The sequence below is a fragment of the Sander vitreus genome, chromosome 16 (genome assembly GCF_031162955.1).
Source record: "Sander vitreus isolate 19-12246 chromosome 16, sanVit1, whole genome shotgun sequence".
NCBI lineage: Eukaryota > Metazoa > Chordata > Actinopteri > Perciformes > Percidae > Sander > Sander vitreus.
Window position 1 is genome coordinate 14,153,236 of NC_135870.1, and position 21,944 is coordinate 14,175,179.

Consider the following 21,944-nt stretch of genomic DNA (forward strand, 5'->3'; position numbering starts at 1 on the left):
GATGTAATACCTGCTGCACTAGAAAAGAGCCAGTAGCTCACAAGAAACAACCACAATAAGTAAGTAATTTCAATTTTATGGTGAAGACAACTAAAAAAACACCTAAACATGTGGAGCACTTGCCTATCAATTCCCTGTTTACTGTACACAAATCCTTCTTTAGTTTTATTTATATGCTTGTACCAAATAACAATGCATTGAGGAGGTGCTGTATAAATATGTGTGGGCAGACAGACACAAGGGGTTTGATTTGTTTGGTACAGTTTGCAGAACAAAGCTGGTTCAGTAAGGACTCTCTTCCTGGTGCTGCGTACAGTGTTTATGCACCTTTCCATTCCTTGCCCTTTATTATGCTGCACATGGGTGACACAGGACCTAACTAGTGTGGGCTGCTCCAGCTGCATCTGCTTGTGAGCCCACTGGGAATGGTGTGTGTGTATTCTGCCTGCGCACCAAGGCTGCCAGAAAATATGGGGAGAGCACAGGGATTGCAGGGCTCTGCACTTACCTAAGCCATTCACAGGCTCAGCATCACACAGTTGATTCAGCACCTTGCTAATAGCACACACATTAACTGCAGCACAGATCAGAGGAGAAGTGCAGTATGAGAGAGAGCCCGGCGTTTAGTGTGTGTGTGTGTGTTGAGCAAATGTGTGCATGGTGCGTCTAGTGTGCGTTTGTGAGAGAAATAGAGGCAGGGAGAGAGAGAGTGAGGGAGAGAGCGGACGTGTGTTAGTGAGAGCTGGGAGGAAGGATGGCTGCTCATGTTTGAACTGCCTCAAATGCTCAAAGGGAGAGTCCAGGCAAAAATTCAGCAGAGGCAGAGAAACAGACGTCTCACTTGGGGACGCATCTTGTTCATCATTTGTGGGGAAGCAGAGAAGATTTGGCAATGCCTGTTGAAGTGAAAGAGGTAAGTGTGTGATGGAATGGCTCTATTTGCTCTGTATCCTCTTGTTTTTACATTATTAGTTTTTTTTCTTCCTGCAGAGAACTGTAGCCCTCCACAGCTTTGCATTCTGCCTCTGTCATGATGAATGAATGAGGCATCAATCGCTTCACCTTCTTGCCTCTCACTGCTGTTCGGTGCAGTCTCCTTGTGTGCATGGGGACATGATGCTAACATCTTCATCGTGTGTGGGTGTGCACGCGCGCATGGCAGTGCATGTGTGCGAATGCATAGGCAAGCTTATATGGGGAATAATATTTGATTACATTATGAAGATAATTGTTGTCCCTTCAGGGGGAAAATGCTGCACACACTCTGTTAAGTGTATTACCATGATGTATCAGAGACATTAAATCGGACCATGCAGCATTTAACTATTTGAGGATCAGTGGATTGAAAAGATGCTCCAAATTGAAACTTTGCGAATGAACACCTTTCCTTTCTTTTTTTGGAGCTGTCATTTTCAATCAGCATTTTCTCTAAATAGACCTGCCTGGTTGAATTATGACTAAACAAGATGTATTGCATAATGGACAATGGTGTCTCTGCAGGAAACAAGTCTTAAGTAAGAAGAATCTTTTAATGCATTCCAGTGCCATTTTGATTCAGTGTACAGTGACATATTCTGTAGATTTACAGTGACCTATATGAGCATCACTGATTCAACATATAGTGGAGAGCAGATGAGTTGTGACAAAGTTGTGACTAATGTCTTCTGACATCAGTGGGCTGATGTCATGTTTTATTATCCACTGAAAGCATTACTCTTTCAATCCCACAGTTTGATAAAGACAAACTGCCTCTTAATTCTGATTTATTCTAAGTTTGATCACTACAAAATGACTTTGCCCCACTGATTTACTTGCAATGGAAAGTGCTCATTTTTCAAATCTTTTCTTTTTGAAATGCATTTGTGACCAGTTTGAATCATGGCTTGTGCCTGTTGTGCCCTTGAGCTGGTCACCAAAATCTGAACTCACTCTGCATTAGATCAGACTCTGTGTCTCCCAAAATAATACCCTGGCTGCAGCTGGCCTCAATACTGAGAGTTGATGGGAACAAGATGCTAATCATGTCATTCTGTCTCCTGCATCGCTGCACCTAACATCTATATACCTTACTTTGTTTTTGTTTTTAAAGCTGAAGTCCGATTCAGAATCATCATCTTGACCTATTTGTCTCTGTGAGCACACTTAGTTAGTGATGGTGCAATGAGTTATTTAAACGAGCTTTGACTCACAGCGGCCTGGCCTTCCCTGGAGCTTGAATCAGACGGGGGACAGCACACAGGCCCTTGTCGAGCCTATAATTGTCCTCCAAATCCTTAATCAGCTGTCTGTAGAGGAGAGTAGTACCCTGTCTTTCTTTTGGCCTGGCGTCCATTTAGTGCTGCCTAACAGTAGCCAATCTACCTCCCCCAGAAGTGTTCAAGCTAGGATCATCTCTCCTGTGTGCCCCTTTCAACTCCTCGTCCCTCTGACACATTTTGTACATGGATATGAGGGGCTCTTGTGTTTGGTGAGGTGTTTAAAAAGCGAATCAAGCCCTCTACCTCCACATTTAGCTGTTCACTGCAGCCGTCTGATTTAATGCAGTGGAGTTGAGTTCTCAGCACTTGTTCGGTTTAATGCCGCAGCCTCAGAAAGAAGAGAGTTTGGGGAAATTTAGCAGCTTTTACTGTGCATCATTCAGCATATTGTGTCTATGCTAGTGAGTGAAATATCAGTTGATATTATATGCATTTGTTCTTAAAACGAAAATTGATTTAGAGTGGGTACGCAATTCAAACCGTAAAATGGGTTATAAATGATGCAGTGGAATTGATTTTCTCCACAATAAAACCCTTTAATTATACTCTTTGAATGTTTTGATGGGTCAAGTGTGAAAAAGGTGTATCGGATATTGATTGAGATCATTAGAGCAGCGAAGCAAATTTTTGTAGACACAAATGAAGGAAGTTTTTTTTAGAAAATCAGCATAAAATGTGTTTAGAGTCAAACACTGCCTCCAGTTCTTTCTCAGACCAAGATGCTGAATAATTATTCCACTCTGGTTGATGAAACCCATTTTGTTGAAAAGCAAAAGAGAATTTAAGTTCTATACTCGAAATACACAAGTGGAGTTTAGAGAAATATCAACATGTGTACCAGAGCAGAAGCTGGGTTATTGATTGAAGTGTCAGTGGTGGTAAATCAGGTCTCACACTAAAATAACGTAATGCTCATAACCAGTCCCATTACAATATTGCTGTATTTTGTCAAGGGGTTATTTTTAGACATGCTTACATTTTCCAATAGGGAACGTCAGCATTTGTTTAGAGGGAATGAAGCATAAAAATATGTCTATGAAATGACAAGTGTTTGCAAAGGTCTGCTCTTGGATATTTTGGCCGATACAGATATTGCTTGTATTGTTTCATCTCATGTATGATGTTCCCACCAGTTGAGGTGACCTACTAAACTTTAACTGAGGAACCTGGTGCAGATTTACACTTCAGAAAAACACGGCTTTACCCCGTTGTGATTTATTAGCAAACCCTGTTTGTGTCTACATTTTGTTTCAGCAGTCTGATCTGTGAAATCCTCCCTGTCTGTCAGTATTTGTACATATCAAAAGATGTAAACCTGCTCCCTGAAATCATTACAAAGGTTTTAACAACTAACTCTATCCATTTAAAATTGGCCAGTGACAAATTCAAACAGAAATTGAGCCAGAAAGTTCTATTAACAAACCAATCATGCATGCATAAATGATTCTGATATATCAGGAATACTTTCTTTCTTATGTTATACTAATAACATACTTTGAAGAAATGATTACCTGGTAGAGATAAGCTAAGTGATATAGTGTGCATCCTAGTCTGCACATAAGGATATGACACCAGAAAAACCCTACAACCACTTAATTACATAAGTGGTAAATTGCATCTCTCATTCTTTATTACATATGTGTGTATTTCTGTCTACACATGATCCCTGGCTCTGCACCAGCTTGGGTACAGTTGTCCTATAGTCAGATTGCTCAATTAGATTACGGCTCATCAAATAGCTTAAACACAGAGAAATTGTCTCTGAGTTCCCAGACATATATTAGTCTAACTTAAAAATAAGTGTGCATATTGGCATTTTACAGCACGAATTCAACAGATCGTGTTTTAAATTATACAAATATTGTATTGTTATTATTGGCTACTCTGTAATCATTCCCTTGTTGTGTATAATGTAAACATAATGTACATGCTACACACAAATGATGCTGCTCAGCGCCTTACTCATTTCTGTCTGTGTGCTTTAGGAGCAGAGTTCAGAGGGGCCTCCTCCACTATCTTTGTCCCAGGAGGCTAAAGAGGCGACTCTGGATAACCCAACCGCTAGTGATGAACTGGACACGCCCACCTCCATCGCCTCTTTGATTACCTCGACCAATGACAGCTCCACAGAGACCGACACCCCGCATCAAACAGACACTGAGGTGCATGATTTTATGTTTGGTCACACTTTGTCACCACTGACTTCTGACAGTTTGACTTAAACACTGTTAAAACAAAGAAGTTTAAATGCCACTAAAAATAACTTTCCTGCCATGATATTTTTTTAAACTTATATTTAACATATAACTAAATATGGCATGGATGTATTTTCTTTGTATGTTTAAAAAAGTAATTTTACTTAATTTATAATTTAATTAATTGATTCAGTTATACGTGAATCGTGAGCCTGCAAGAGCTATTGAAACTTCCAACTTTTTATCTTTACTTTTTTTGTAATCCATTATCACCAACATGTGGTTTAAGAAATATAGAAATACATGCATCCTAAAGGAAATTTTCCAAAGATTCACAACACAATGAACAATCCCGTATGAGTCTGGTCTCAGACGGGGCGTCACACTGAGTTACATTGACAGGCAGAGAATTTTTTTTCTCCCTCTGGAGCAAAAATACCATGAAACTGATTGCAATTGTTCTTAAAATTATTTTGCTCACACTCCACTAGGAAAGTCAAAACCAAATTCAGTTTACTAAACCAGACAATTAAATTTCCTGCAATTTACCCTGCATCTAAACAATGGCTGGACCTCAAGTTGTTTCATCAGAATCCAATCTAAACTCATTTTCAACATGAGGAATTCATTATTGTTTGGCAGGAAAGGAGAATTCATTATTTACTGGTGGCTCAAAAAGCCAAGGAAGTGCTAAAATGATGATGATGATTGATCATCGCTATGAGAAATGAGCTGGAGTGGGCTGTATAGGTTAAATGATAAACAAACACACACTGTAGGTAACAGAAATGTGTGGTCTATGCAGTAAATTAATAATAAATAGTTCCTGCTATGACTGTAAACACACCAATTTGGTGGCATTTAATTGGAGAGAGGAAACCTCAGACAAATGGGATTTTTAAGACTAACAGAGGTTCTGATTAGATTTTTGCAGAGATAATAGTTGTGGTGCATCCATCCTTGTAGGAGTCCAAGGCCATGGAACAGGAGGGCGAACAGGCTCCCAGTGAGACCCACAAGTCCTCAGAGACACAGCAGGAGAACTTCCAGACACCAAACACACCTGATCTCACATTGACTCCAGAGGTCCAAGATAACACCCCTATTGAGCAACCTATTCCTGAAGCAAACAGTCAACCCAGTGAGTCTGTTACACCAACCACGCCAACCAGCAACTCAACCACAGCACCCCCACAACCTCAGGTAGTACAGCAATCTGAGGAGCCTCAGCCAGTGAACCTAGACAGGCAGAGCAGAGTGTACACCCTCCCTGACAGCTACAGAGGCATTGGGGGTGACTTATGTGCAGGGTATGGAAGCCTGTCCCGTGCCACCCTCCACGGCTACTGGCCCACCAAGAACTTCCAGCCCAGGGCTCACTACACCTTACCCTTCCTCAGGGACAGCTATGCTCCTGCAGGCCTGAGCAGCCAGACAGAGGAGGACGGCCTCAGCGAACGGGGAGACAACCCTCTGGACATGAAGACTGACCACCCAGCTGTAAGTTACCCAACACTGGGGGGAATCCACCAGTTCAGGCCAATCACCACCATGGAGCTCCTCAGGGAGCCCTCGAGAACCAGGTAAGAGGACGGTACATTCGATTTAACTTTATTGATCCTTCAGGGGAGACTGTGTAAATGGGTTTCAAGTATGTTTGTGGTTTCCATGGTACCTAGATGTCAGCTTTATTGGCCAGGTTTGCGTAAACAACACAAAGACATTTGACTCTGGTTAATCTTTGCTCTCAAAGTACAACACTCACTTAATATATAAAGAATAAAAACAGGACAGTAAGAAATATAAAAAAATACTGTTAAGTATACAGTATAACAATACAATAGAATTTACAAAAAATATACAATAACAATTGAAGAGAGGAAGGAATAGTGCAATATCCGTATAGTCTGAGATTTAAGATTTAAATATGAATATAGTGCAAGGCAGTTCAGTGCAATGGTAATATATTAATAACAATATTGTAATTGTAAGATTGAAATATACATGAGGTAGAACATGAGCAGAACAGTGTTGATTGACTTTGTTCAGTGTAAGGGTGAGGGCTATTTCTGAGCGTTCAACACAGTGACTGCTACAAGAAGCTGTCTTTGTGTCAGCTGGTTTTGGCGAACAGTGCCCTGTATCGCCTACCAGAGGGAAGGAGTTTGAACAGTTTGTGACCAGGATGTGAGGGGTCTGCAGAGATTTTTGCTGCCCTTCTCCTGACCCTGGACCGGTACAGGTCCTGGATGGAGGGAAGGTCAGCTCCAATGATTCTCTCTGCAGCCCTAATTGTCCGTTGCAATCTGGCCCTGTCCCGTTTGGTGGCTGACCCAAAACAGACAGTGACAGGTGCAGATGACAGAATGATGGCTGAGTAGAAAGTGGTCAGAAGCTCCTTAGGCAGATTAAACTTCTTTAGCTGTCGCAGGAAGTATAACCTCTGCTGGGCCTTTTTTCTGGACAGAGTCAATGAGGGGAGACCATTTTAGTACGGTGGCCGACAGGGGCAAACGCCCTGAAACTTAAGAAAACACACGCAAATAGACAAAACACAAGCAAATTAAGAAAACAACTTAATTAATTTGACAAGACATGCGCAGCATTCGGCAAACGCACTGCAAATACACACAACACAACCAAATACATAAACGCACTGCAAATACACACAACACAACCAAATACATAAACGCACTGCAAATACACACAACACAACCAAATACATAAACGCGCTGCAAATATGAAACCATGCAAAAAGAAAAGCACACAAACCCAGAAAACAAATGCAACAAAAAAACGCAGCATCCAGATTACACAACAGAAGTTGTCCAGACCTCTAGAGGGAGCAGCTAGTGGAACAGCTTGATTTTCGACCCCACGGGGAGAGAGCGTTCTGCCTTTTTATTAGAGTTGGGTATGGCTGCAGCCTGGAGAACTCCATAGACTGTATATTAAATTCATATTATTATTATTATTAATAATATAAAGTCTATGCTCCCGTCTCATGCCCTCCCGGCTGATGCCGTCCCCGAGACGTCTGTGCTGATTGAGTATCACCTGTGACCTGAGTCGAGACACACCCACCAAACAAGAGAAAACATATCTATGCAGTTGCTCTCTCTCTCTCTCTCTCTCTCTCTCCCCATGGGGTCGAAAATCAAGCTGTTCCACTAGCTGCTGCTCCCTGTAGAGGCCTGGAGAACTTCCGTTGTGTAATCTGGATGCTGCGTGTTTTTGTTGCATTTGTTTTTTGGGTTTGTGTGCTTTTCTTTTTGCATAATTTCGTATTTGCAGCGCGTTTATGTATTTAGTTGTGTTGTGTGCATTTGCAGTGCCTTCTCCTAAAGTCCACTGTCATCTCCACAGTCTTCTTGGGGTTTAAATCCAGGTGGTTCTGACTGCACCATTGGACCAGCTGTTCCACCTCCTGTCTGTAAGCAGACTCATCACCATCCTAGATCAAACCAATGATGGTGGTGTCATCTGCAAACTTAGGAGTTTTACAGACGGGTTCTTTGAGGTGCAGTCATTAGTGTAGAGGGAGAAGAGTAGTGGGGAGAGGACACACCCCTGTGTGGCGCCAGTGCTGATGGACCAGGTTTTGGATGAGTTGCTCCCCAGTCTGACATGCTGCTGCCTATCAACCAGGAAGCTGATGATCCACTGACAGGTGGTGGCAGGCACTGAGAACTGGGTGAGCTTCTGATGTAGGAGTTCAGGGATGATGGTGTTGAACGCCGAGCTGAAGTCCACAAACAGGATCCTGGCATACGTCCCTGGGGAGTCGAGGTGGTGCAGGATGTATTGCAGTCCCATATTGACAGCATCATCCGCTGACCTGTTTGCCCTGTAGACAAACTGCAGGGAGTCCAGTAGGGGTCCTGTTATGTCCTTCAGGTGGCTCAACACCAGTCTTTCAAAAGATTTCATGACCACAGACATCAGGGTGACAGGCCTGTAGTCATTTAATCCTGTGATGGAGGGTTTTTTGGGGACTGGGATGATGGTGGAATATTTGAAGCAGGAGGGCACTTCACATAGCTCCAGGGACCAGTTAAAGATCTGCGTGAAGATTGTCACAAGCTGTTCAGCACAGACTCGCAGACAAGAGGGGGACACACCACCAGGTCCTGGAGCCTGGACTGGAGATCAGTCCCCACATGTATTTAGCCACTTTAAAAGGGCCGTGGGAAAATGAATCGGTAAATGTGTGTTGCTTTGTTACTCAGTCTCTAAAGTACACTACAGTCTGTCTGTTTATTAAATGCCAATCTTTGATCCCATTCAATGTTTTTTTTTGTTGGTCAAAATATTAATACGGTCCCTGATAATGGGATCACCTTTAACAAAGGCAACAAAGACAGCCAATATAAAGCCAATTTACCTTTGACATTAATAGCATAAATAACCTTACAACAGTTTGTTTTTTATCACTGTTGCAACAAATGTTATAAGTAAATGTGACCAAATGCCTTGACACCAAGCTATTTAACTCTATGGTGCACCTCTGTACCTACAGACTGGATTTCATAAATTTCATTCCATCAGTTCAGTTGTGATATGGTTTTTAAAGCTTTGAATGAAAATATGTCTAATCTATGAACAATTCAATTGCAAAAAACATCTAAACATAAATGTCTTTCCATGTGTGGTCCACATTTTGCCCAATAAACGGTCTTTGGTGTTTTTTGCCCCCAACGTCTCCTCCCAGGCAGCGCGGCAATGGTTATGTTTAGGGTTAGCTGCCTGGAAGGCGCCGTTGGAGGCGAAAAACACCATTGAGCCCAATAAACCAACTGAATTCCATTTTGTTTAAAAAATCTGAGCTGTGGACAGAGATTGAAAGGTCTGGCATCAGGCTAATCACAAATGAAAGAAGAAAAATGTAAAGAAAGCGAGACTTTGTTATGGAAGTTGTGTGTACAGTGCTATAAACTGCCACAGTACGGCAGCAGTAGAAAAATGTACAAATCAACACTCAGGCTAACATTATCACAGCGGTCCTGCTCTGAAAATTATATATCAATCTTTGTAGCTACACAGACACCCTGTAGTCGCCTCTATCTTGGTCCTGTGAGTCAGCCTGGACAATAGACATATGGACAGCAGTTAAGTAGCAGCTGGTATCAATCAGGAATAGCAGCCTGCTGCAAAGTCTATAAATAAGGAGGTTTCACCTGTTATTGCCTGCCAGAAGCTTTTCCTTATCCCATATAAAGTGACAGAGGAGTTCACAAAAGATACAAGCAACTCACTTATGCTGTTAAACTCCCTGAAGCCCAGACCCTAATCCACCTGTTTTACTCAACCTGTTGAATATACAGTAAAAGGAATAGTTTTTTAAATTTTGGGAAATATACTTGTTCACTTTCTTGCTGAAAATTAGATGAGAAGATCAATACCACTTTCATATTTGCTGTTAAATATAAGGCTACAACCTTATTTAGTTATCTTAGCATTAAGACTGGAAGCAGAGAAAAACTGCTAGCCTGGCTAAAATATCCGCCTCCTGCCAAGAATTAGTGCAGCATATAATACCCCCCATAAAGCCACAACTTGTTGCTTTTACACTCTGGTTTTTATACGTAATAAACAAACAAGAAATAAAATATTAATTAGTGAGCTTAAGAGGTGTTTTTTTCTAAACCTTTGAATAGAGCCATGCTAGCATTTCCTCCCTGTTTCCAGTCTCTATGTTAAGCTAAGCTAATTAGTTGCTCTCAGCAAGAAAGCAAATGAATGTATCCCAAAATGTTGAGTAACAATCATTCAAATCTTAACATTTTAAGAGTGATGGTTGTGTTTTTAGTTCTGATCCCCTTATGGATGCATGATTGTCTCTGTCACTTCAGAGGTGGATATGATGACGCCTTCATGGCCCAGCTGGAGGGGAACCTGAATCCTTTCTTCCAGGCCATGTGCCGAGCACAGACCCTGCAGTTCTCCCACAAACGCAGCAGCATGGTCAGCCTGGACAGCATCCGCAGAGACCCGCGCTGGAGAGACCCCAACCTGCATGAGGTGATCTCGATGCTTAGCCACCCAATGGATCCAGTCAAGTCCAATGCTGCCGCCTATCTGCAACACCTGTGTTATGAGAACGAACGCATCAAGCAGGAGGTGCGCCAGCTTAATGGGGTGCCGATTTTGGTAGAATTACTGGACCACCCTAAACCTGAGGTCCACCGCAAGGCCTGTGGTGCTTTGCGCAACATATCCTACGGAAAAGACCATAATAACAAAATGGCCATCAAGAACTGTGATGGCATTCAAGCTTTAGTCAGACTAATGAGGAATTCTAGCAGCATGGAGGTCAAAGAGTTAGCCACAGGTACAGCTCAATCCCTCACTCTTCCTGCAGCCATAACCTGCAATCCTTAATTTCATCTCTATAGCATTTGTATTGTTTCCTTTGCAGGCACTCTGTGGAACCTCTCCTCGCATGAGCCGCTGAAGATGATGGTAATCAACAACGCGCTTCAAACACTGACTGATGAGATCATCATCCCACACTCGGGCTGGAGGAGAGATTCAGCTGACCCCTCCAAACTGCTGAGTGCTGATTGGACCACAGTCTTCAAGAACACCTCTGGATGTCTGAGGTAAGCTTTGCTTCTGTCATCGAACAAATGACAAACACAAGCTGACTTGTCACGGGCCGGGTTCTCGCAGCGTTGCTAACAAAGTTGTTTCTGCAGGAACGTCAGCTCAGATGGGGCGGACGCTCGACAGAGGTTGAGGGAGTGTGAGGGGCTGGTGGATGCTCTCCTGCATGCCCTTCAGTCAGCAGTTGTCAACCAGGACACTGACAATAAGGTTTCTGAAGTCATCGCAATGACTTAAATTTAGAGACTTTAAGCTTTAGTGCGTAACTTTTAGATAATAATGAACATCCATTACATTCAAGCCATTGCCAAATGAGTTGCTACAAAACTAATTAAAGCGCCCATATTATGCTCATTTTCAGGTTCATAATTGTATTTTGAGGTTGTACCAGAATAGGCTTACATGGTTTAATTTTCAAAAAACACCATATTTTTTGTTGTACTGCACATTGCTACAGCTCCTCTTTTCACCCTGCGTGTACAGGTCTCTATTTTAGTTACAGAGTGAGACATCTCACTTCTGTTCCATCTTTGTTGGGATTCGCACATGCGCAGTAGCTAGGTAAGGATAACATCAGCTAGCTAGCTGTTTCTCTAACTTCAGTCAGTATAAGGGGACATGTAAGTAGTTCTTTTGTAGATTATGGTGAACTCGTGTGTGTTGTAGCAGTGTTTTGCCATTGAGAACGAGGGGGCATGCTAGCGGTTAGCCCCCTCCTTTCGGCTAGTGATGTAGAAAACCCTGCAGATTTTGAACAGCTCACCCAGAGACTGAAGGCAGGACACATTCAAAAACAGTATCTCACTCAAAACAGCATGGATGTTTTTGTTTCCAAGTTTGAATGTGTGTGGAAGCACCACAGACACAAAATAACACAAACCCAAATCCCAGAAAAAGTGATTTTTTTCATAATATGGGCACTTTAAGACTATGAGCTCCACACAACTCTCTCTGTATTTCTCAGTATGGCTACGTTCAGAAGATTGTGACGATTGCGAAGATAATAATTACCTCTTCTGAAGAAATAATTACCCATCATGTTTATTTAATCCTCCATGTCCTCCTTGGCTACTAGCAACTGCGTGGGGGAGGGGTGGGGGCGGTGCAAAATCACGGAAGGCTTGTATCATGTGGATGCGCCGACAGTTGTGTTGTCATTACTTAGAATTCCTCATGGGGGCGACAGAAAAGCTACGCACTATAGCTTTAAGAAAAAAATTCAACCCACAATGTATTTTAAGCACAATTGCTGGTTGATGACTATTAATTGTTTTGGTAATTAAATGCTATGTTGTAATAACGACTTTGGATTGATTATTTTCTTCGCAATTTAAGTTAATAGCATGTACACAACTGCAATTTGATTTAGAGATTAAATTCAAGTCACCAAAGTAATCAAAGTATGGTTCTCCAAAGTCTGACATTACTCAGAATTTCAATTTTGACAAATCATCAATACATTTTATTCTGAAAAGTCAGTGTAAACACTCAGATGACTCCTACTGCCATATAACTTTCTGATTGAAATCTTTTGTCATTATCATCCATTCAGTCAGTGGAGAACTGCGTGTGCATACTGAGAAACCTATCCTATCATGTTCACAAAGAGATACCAGGAACCGAGCGATTTCAGGAACCCCATGCCAATCTGATGAGATCAGTGGGGCACCAGAAGAAGAAGAATGAGCCTGACTGTTTTGGAGGGAAACGACCCAAAGGTTGGTAGGCCATCACAGTTGATAACATCACAATAATCATTACTGGTTGTATTATTTCAGTTTAGGTTGCTTTGATTGAAAACATTGTTTTAATTCAACTATAATTCAATTTCTCAGGTTGATTCATTTGCTTACTGACAAATCAAAACCCACATGTGAGGACATATATCGTATCTTGGGTGTTTCTCAAGATACAGAAGATGATGATTAACCCCCCAAATTAAAACTTGAATATGCTCGATTTAAGATTTGAGTCTGATAAGGGCTTAAAATAGCAGTTTGTGCAGTGCACTATACTAAAACAGATGCACTGATGTCTATGATTGTACAAGCACTAGCAAGTCATTTTCAAAGGGTTTTACAGTTTTGTTTTTGTCATGTTCAGCCCAGCTCTTATTTTATGTTTTGTTTGTTTTCTGGACTTTTTGGACCGCTGTTTTGCCCTGTTCTGTGATCGTGTTTTTGAAAAAGGGCCATCTGGAAGCTGTCCCTTGGGGGAGGGATACTGTCATGTTCAGCTCCGCTCTGCTCTTATTTTATGTTTTGTTTGTTTTCTGGACTTCGTGTTTTATTTTGTAATCCACTGTTTGTATACATTCCTGGTCACTTGTCTTCCTGTCTTTGTCTACTTTCCCACCTCTGTGATCACCCTCCCGTCCCTTATGTGTCGCACCTGTGTGTAATCATCATCACCTGTTCCCCTAGTATAATTACTCACCACATTCACTTACCCGTGCCAGATTGTTGACGAACTTTGTGTACTCACTTTCCAGTGTTATTTTAGTTTGTATTTCCCAGTGTTTCTGAGACCTTTTGCCTGTATCCTGACTACGATTTTTGCCTGCTGATTTTGCACCTCTGCCTGTTTGTTCTTTGAACAATAAAGGAACCTTTCTTCACTACTGCTCTGAGTTGTGCATTTGAGTCCGCCATTGTACCCTGTCAGTACAATCTGGCCAAGATGGACTCAGCCGACTCCAGTATGGATCCAGTGGAGATTATGTCAGATGAACTTTGTGATCTTCTTTTCGAATTGGTGGAGCTAAAGGACATGTGGAAGGAAGCTAGCAGTGAGTACCAAAAGGAGAGATTTTTTGCTGGAAGTTCGAGAGAAGGTATCGGAGAAACCTTGGTTAAAGGACTCTATTCCTCATTGGGCAATACGCTTCATTTCTACTCCTACTCCTCCAACTGCTAATAGGTTTAATTCATGTAAGCCTGTTTCTCGGCCTGCTAGCATTGTGGCTACAGGTTCTTTTTTTTTTGTCACCCAGCCTGCCCCTTTTGCCTACATTTTCTAGTCGCGTCATTTCTCAACCTGGAGGAGAGCCAGAGACTTTTGTGACTTTATTCCAATATGCTGCTATGTGTGCTAGACGGACTGAGGAGGCCAAAGCAGTCAGCCTTCAAGCTGGAAAACAAGAACTCAGTACGCTTTCTAGCAATTCCTCTGAACTCCTGTCTGTTGGTCCTACTGCTACCTGTTCAGCAGGCACCCCCAACATCAAGCAGTCCTTTGAGGGGACCCGCCTGGCTAGATTCCCTGGAACTCGTGGAGGCCATAGACGGAGTAAGGGTCAACATGGCTCCAGATGCCCTGTCCAGCGTCAACCTCTCTCCAGTCCTGAGTTCACACTTTCCAGCGGTCCCAAGCCCGTGGTGTGCAGCAGTCCCGAGTCCGCAACATGCAGGCTTCCAGAACCTCAGTGGACCCGTCTGGCTATATTTTCTTGGAACCGTGGAGGCCACAAGAGGACGTGGTCAATATGGGTCACGACACGTTCCCTGCTTCAACCTCTTTAGCCCAGAGCCTGAGCTGTGCAGCGGACCTGAGCCCATGCTGCCCAGCCGACCTGAGTCGGCGCTGTGCAGCGGGCCGCAGTCCTCGGCGCTGTGCAGCAAGCTGGAGCCTGTGCTGTTCAGCGCGTCACAGTTGTCCAGTGTTCCAGAGTCTCAGCTGACGTCCAGCCGTCCAGAGTCTCTGACCGCTCTTCTAGAGTCTTCCAGTCGCCCAGAGTCTACGCTGACCGGAGAACCAGAGTACTTGCCGACCGCCGTTTTGCCCTGTTCTGTGGCCGTGTTTTTTTTTTTTTTTGGAAAAAGGGCCGTCTGGAAGCTGTCCCTTGGGGGAGGGATACTGTCATGTTCAGCTCTGCTCTTATTTTATGTTTTGTTTTCTGGACTTCGTGTTTTATTTTGTAATCCACTGTTTGTATACATTCCTGGTCACTTGTCTTCCTGTCTTTGTCTACTTTCCTGCCTCTGTGATTACCCTCCCGTCCCTTGTGTGTCTCACGTGTGTAATCATCACCTGTTCCCCTAGTATAAATACTTACCTGTGTCAGATTGTTGATGAACCTTGTGTACTCACACTCCAGCGTTTTTCTAGTTTGTATTTCCCAGTGTCTGAGACCTTTTGCCTGTATCCTGACTACGATTTTTGCCTGCCGATTTTGAACCGATTTCTTTGAACAATAAAGGAACCTTTCTTCACTACTGCTGAGTTGTGCATTTGAGTCCGCCATTGTACCCTGTCAGTTTTAATCTTCTCATCCATAACACTCCACATAAACGTGTGTACATATACACATACAGTTCTTAGTATACTTTGCGTCGAGCATCGGTTTCACTTTTTTTTTATTTTTTTTTTATGCCAATGCCAGCCAATTAGAGCCTGAATATTTCATATCCCTGCACATACAGTAGCTGATGATATAATTTGCTCTGCCGCAGGAGTGCCAGGTTCCAGAATTGAAAAAGCGTGTTTATACTTATAGCCTACTGTTTCATCAGTTATGTGATTTTTTTACACCATGCAACCGAGGAGGTTTTGAACTGTGAAAAACCTTTGATGCTGCATAAACCATATAAGTAACACTTATAGCTGATGAATAGTAACTAATAGGCTGCAGCAGTTTGTGCTGCAGGACACAGGCTAATGGAGAAAGAATAGGGTTAGAATTAATTGTGATTTAAAGTTTTATGGCTTTTCACCACTGCTAACCTTTCAGCTAATTGCACAAAATTGACAAATGCCTCTCTGAGCCAAACATCAACCTGATACTGTCAGTTGTATCGTGTCTCACCACATGGAGCAGCTCTGTGTTTTCTGCTGCTGTATAATCTAATCTTTAACATTGTTGTTCTTTTTCCTTAACCATATTCATCAGAAGAGTGGTTCAATCAAGGTCAGTCTGCTTGTTACTGCTGAATATTTTCATGGTAGTAATATGATTTAATACCACAGTGAATTTGCTGACATTACTATCTATCTACTGATATAATGAAAACCGGTGTTTGTGTGCATGTATGTGTCTGCGATGTACAGGTTGGAAAAATGGATTAATGGACAGGAAATATGGTACATTGGATTTACCAAAACGCACAGAACAAATGAAAGGTATATATTTAAAGACTGTCAACTTTGCATAAGACAAATTCTGATTGTGGTATGACTCACAGTGACATTAGGAATTAGGTAGGCTAGGCTAACTAATAATAGAATAATATGCAGTCCTTCCATCAGTACCTGCTTTCTGTGTTATGTTATTGGCTTTGTATGCATGACGTTGGCATGGCCCGGAAGAGAATTCATTTAAATGCAAAGCTGCACTCCAGCACCTGCACCACTTGAGGAGAACTTCATTACTAAAACAAAATGACTCTCCATCTGAAAGATATTTTTATCTGGCAACATCTAGAGGAGGAACATTTCCTCTGGCAGGCACTGGAATTTGCTCAAGATACTGCCTGACACTGAAGTAAATTTATTTGCTACGGCTAAACTATCTTTACCTTTTGTATAGCCATATGGCTGTTTTTAGCCATGGATGCATTCTGTATATGGAAACTATGGGCACTTTTTTTTTTTTTTTTTAACTACTGTAGGGCTGAATATCATATTTGGTTCTGGCTGCTGTTTAAACAGATCGAAGCTAAGCTCATGTCTCCAACACTCCAGCCAGTGAATGCAAATAAGTATAACAAGCATGTTAGGGTCCAGGGTCAGCTTTATACTACTTGTAAGCCGTCTAGCAGCTACCACTGGCTCTCTACAAAAAAGCTCTGCAGGAGTCTGACAAAGTTGTAATTTTCTCATGTAGGGTTTTATTTAATTCATCTATATGTTGTTTTACTAACCCGCCTATCTACTGACCTAAACTAACCTAGATAGAAGAAATTGTGGACCAACGTTGATATATTTGCATTTGATACTGACACTGATAATAACACCATCATTGAAGTCTTTAGCCGCTGATGGTCATGCAGGCACTTTTCCACTGCTTGAATATCATCCTTGACTTTATCTGCCTTTTTGTTAAAGGCTTGGAGCTGCTGTACCAGCCAGAGGTGGTGAGGCTCTACCTCTCTCTTCTCACCTGCAGTCACAACCACAACACCCTGGAGGCAGCTGCAGGGGCACTGCAGAACCTCGCTGCGGGACACTGGGCTGTGAGTAGATGGAATAGTTGCCAGTTATTTCTTACACTCATCACTGGGTTGTGATTGCGACAGGGGTTGTGATTGTGGCGTGTATCCCAAACATAAAAATGAGTCTGGAAATGGGAACATTTAACTTTATATTAATGTAGTTATTAAGTGACACTTTGTTGGCTCAGGCTATATCCAAGTAAGATCGCAATGACTGCTGTTAGTGTCCTTATACATAGATCCAGGATTTGTCTCTATATGACATCATCACTATTTCTCTCTGCTCTCAGCTTAAGGAGAGACTTAACATGACCTGTACCGTAAATATTGTGTAGATATATTAACCTTCTAAGTCAGTCTGCACTGTGTAGGGTCAAACAAGACAACCTCCCCAGGCCCTTACATGGGGGCCTCCGTGACCACAGCTTTTTTCCTGGTCTGGTTTGGTTGTATTTCTGATACTGCATCAATGTTAAAGTGTGCAGGAGGGAGATGTGGGATCAATCATCTTAATTCAACCAGACTCTCTAGATTGACTTTGTCACCACCCTTTATGATCAAAAATCACTTTTACTGCTATGTACCCCAAGTGGATCCATAGGGCTGTCAAATAATGTGCTTTGCCAAGATATACTGCGCCATGAATGTCACTATAATTTAACCTCAGCACTGAGGCCATGCTCAGATTAAAGGAATTTTCAAAATCAGGTTGCATCATACACATGAGAGCAGTTGAGAAAGTTCTTAGTGTTCTTGAGTTGAGTTATGAGTGGGTAGTTAAGATAAAGAAAACATAAACCCACATATACTCCCAAACATCACTCAGCTGTATTTTGTGTTTGCTCTTGTAGTGGTCTAGCTACATCCGGGCCACAGTGAGAAAAGAGAAAGGGCTGCCTATTCTGGTGGAGCTGCTGCGCTCAGATGTGGACAAAGTGGTGCGAGCTGTGGCTATTGCTCTCCGCAATCTGGCAATGGATAGAAGGAATAAAGACCTAATAGGTACAGGCTTGTGACTCTCATCTGCATACGCGTCTCTACACTTGCACACTAACTTTGCTATGTTGTCTCTGTCATCACAGGGAGCTATGCTTTGAGGGACCTTGTCGGTAATCTGCCATGTGGGCAGCAGCACCCAGCAAAGAATCTTGAGGGAGATACGGTGGTGTCTATTCTGAACACTATCCATGAGATCATCACGGATAGCCCAGAGAACGCCCGGGCGCTCATACAGGGTCATGCTGTGCAGAAACTGGTCGCCATCAACAGGTCAAGGTACTTTAATGTCTTTTAATTAAATTATAAATGTAAAACCTTTACACACATTTCTAAATATGTACTGCATTCCAAACTAAACAATACAATGTTGATCAAATATTAATGGTATAGCTTGCTAAACAGAAGTCCAAAGTCAAAGTTTCAGATATTGTCCTTTTTTCAAAATAAGATTGAAAAAGACTAAGACTAAGAAACTGCATTGGTATTATAGTATTTGTTGCTGCAACTGCTTAATATCCGTTTGCACTTCAGACACAGCCTCGATGCAATAGCTGATGATATTATAGGCATCAAATCCTAGGGCAATCAGATATGGATTTTAATCATCTGGACAGTATTGTCTCAGGGCTGTCCTCTGTGGTTTAAAATAGTGTCTAATGATTTGTTGTCAGCCATTCAGCACGGGAGACCAAGGCTGCTTCCCATGTGCTCCAGACAATATGGGCCTACAAGGAACTGCGAAACGCTCTGAACAAAGCCGGTTGGAACAAGAGCCACTTTAAGGTATTTGTTTCTCAAAAATGCATAATGAAAAAACAAACAACATATGTTCAACTGTGAAGTCTTTTGTCAGATAAAAAGAAAAGTAGGGAAAGTGAGATTTGGGCTTGATCTGAACCCAGAAAATCTTGTGCACAGTAGGCTGTAGGCCACTGAGGACCCTTTATCCTGTTACATTTAAAACATGAAGAAAAATACAAGGTGTGTTACTGTCCAACACTCAGTACAAGTTATTCTAACCAAAACCAATGTAATACCCTTTTATAAAATTACAGGAAAGTCTAAAATTCTGGTTGTCATACAGTAATGTTATCCTTTTTTGTCTTTCAAAGCCAACAACTACCGGAGTGACTAAAAAATCCAAGAGTGGAAAGCAAGGCAGCGATGACATCACCTTGCCTCTCATGGACAAAAACCAAGGTCAGCAAATTGTTGCATTCTCTCAGCAAAATGTTATTTAACCATCATCTAAATTAAAAAAGTGTCCTCTGGCTTGAGTAAGAAAAGCAGTTTTTAAACATACTGAGGTTCTTGTCATATCAGGGACAAATACATTCCAGTCCCAGACCATATTCTTCTAAAACATAGCCTTAAACCAATGATGTGCTGCCAAGGTTATCAGTGCAGAGACTTGGCTTATTAGCCTGAACAGGCTCTCCCAGAGGCAGGGCACGCTCACACATCACCAGTCACATTTAATTTTAACGTTCCAAAAGGACACCCGCTTTCCCACATCAAGAGTGACCTCCCGATTTTCAGTGCTTCTTTATGAATTATGAACATAAACACCCTTTTGAACTATGAACTACTTTCAACTAATTATTTCATTGCATTTGCCTGTTTCTCTCACTGGTGTTTCAGTCTAAATGAATAGCTTCTCCAACGTGAGGACTGGCCTGTTGTTGAATTACTGTTGTTATAGAGTTTATAGGCTTCTGTAGACAGCAGTGAAATTAATAGCATGTTTTTTTAATTTCATTGTTTTACTTTGAAGTGTTTCAGAAATTGGTGCTTGGAGTGAAATGATCAGATCGACCTTAGTTACACTACAGGCTAGAATTGAGCCACATTCAGGCCTTATTGAGTAAAAAGTTAGTTTTGTCAACCTCTGACTATGTAGCCAGTCAATTTTAATAACTCTCCTTGAGTAAAGTTACCCATATAACACAATTAGTAAAATGAGGGATAAGTTACACCACGTAGCATTCAGCTTCACTAACTTACTGATATTGTTAATGTTAGCTAGCATTACTGTTAGCCAAGCTACTAACCCTGGGGTTCCTTATTGAACCATTTAATTAGATAAATTAAAAATAATTAAGAGTTTATTCTAAAAATGATTGAACTTAGTTTCCAAAAGCAGGCTTTTTACAGGTTGACAAAGGTTTCCCTAAACTGATTTACATGTTCTTTTTCTCTGTGTAAGACTCATCTTTGCCACACCTTTGCCATAATGTGTACTGCTAGTATAATTATAATTTCCATTGCAGATGTATATTCCAGTTTAGAGCCAAACGACAGAGTTGGAGATGGAAAAGGGCCTGTTGTGGAAAGAGACACTCAGGTAATCTGCCATTTGAATGTACTGAATTGAATTTGTTTACATTGTTTACATTATGTTTACAGACTTCATGACCTATCCCTGGTATGGAGGATAAGCAGGAATTGTATCTGTTGTTTTACAGGATTTTGTTTAAAATTATTACTTTCCTGACTTGCGTTTGTAACCGTCAGTGTTTTTTTCTCATGCAAATTGACTAACACTGTCTGCATATTTTTTTTACCTAGGCGATAAGTGAGAGAAAACACTTCATCAGAGCTGGCAGGCCTGCAGTGGGCCTCATGGATAACAAACCTCCACCACTGGACTCCTGGGTGTAAACGTAACAACACGGCCAGTCAAACTGGTTAAATCCTGTAGAGACACTTTACATTGGTAAAATATGGGTTTGTGCCATTTGCTCATTCTTGTACAGAGAAACATGTTCAATTAAAAATAATTCCCTTTGTTTACAGGAAATAGTGTGCCAAACATGTACATGTAATTATTATGGAGGTTATTTGGCAAAAGATTTAATAGATTTTGTCATTTAAGTTGATATATTGTATGTCTAAAACTCATGATGGATTATGTATTACATCTGAAATAGCCTAAATATGCAAACTGTGGTGACTCATGACTCCAAAGAATATATGACATGTACAATTTGAATTATGAGTATGAGATCATTTATAATAATTAAGCTTAAGGCCTAAAGTCTATTCTATTCTATTGCTGTCCATCCCTATGGGTTCTGGGCTGTAGAAGATTCTGATATAAAATAATTTTTCTAACATTTTTTGGTCAGTGTTTGAAATAATTAAGATTAGGGCTATCATCGGCCTATTCATCAAAAACATCCAAATAATTTGGAATTCAGTTTATTCTCGACAAAACCTGCCATCAGACTAGACTAGACTAGTGTGCAGTCATTAGAGAATCTTCTCTATTCCATTTGTTTCATGATAGGCAAAATGGGATTGTAAATGTGTAACAAAGGACTGTTAATATTCTAAATGAAGGTATTTATATTGTAATATTTATTGTAATACCCATGTTATTAATTAAAGGTTATTGATGTGCATTAGCTAATACCAGTAAGTGATCCTACATTCTATACAACTCTGCTTTGCAATGGTTCTTTTTGCATTGCGATGTTGAATGAAAAATAAAAATAAATGATGTGCATAATTTCTCATTTTTATTTGTATTTTCTTTTTGTATTACAGGCTGAATTTTATACCCTCATCCATTTGATCAGTGGGTACCTGTTACATAAAACAGCACTCACTGGCCAGTTAAACAACCCCACTTTTGTGTTCTGAACGCACTTAAATTAATTGGTAAAACAAGTGTCCTTGTAAGTATCCTTATTAGTTGTCCTTATGCACCGTAAACCCAGATTTAAAAAACATAT

At 41.3% G+C, this 21,944-nt stretch overlaps 1 protein-coding gene across 1 annotated transcript; it reads left to right on the forward strand.

Annotated features, from left to right (window-relative positions):
* Positions 1-892: 892 nt before the first annotated feature.
* LOC144531311 (splicing regulator ARVCF-like) lies at positions 893-21,636 on the forward strand. The gene is made up of 16 exons (XM_078271380.1): positions 893-913; positions 4,244-4,420; positions 5,420-6,036; positions 10,306-10,784; positions 10,872-11,055; positions 11,152-11,269; positions 12,612-12,777; positions 15,948-15,965; positions 16,106-16,177; positions 17,102-17,229; positions 18,060-18,210; positions 18,291-18,483; positions 18,879-18,990; positions 19,320-19,407; positions 20,478-20,551; positions 20,776-21,636. Exons 1-16 carry the CDS (start codon positions 893-895, stop codon positions 20,866-20,868), a joined length of 2,691 nt encoding a protein of 896 aa, XP_078127506.1. The 3' UTR covers positions 20,869-21,636.
* The last annotated feature ends 308 nt before the right edge of the window (positions 21,637-21,944 follow it).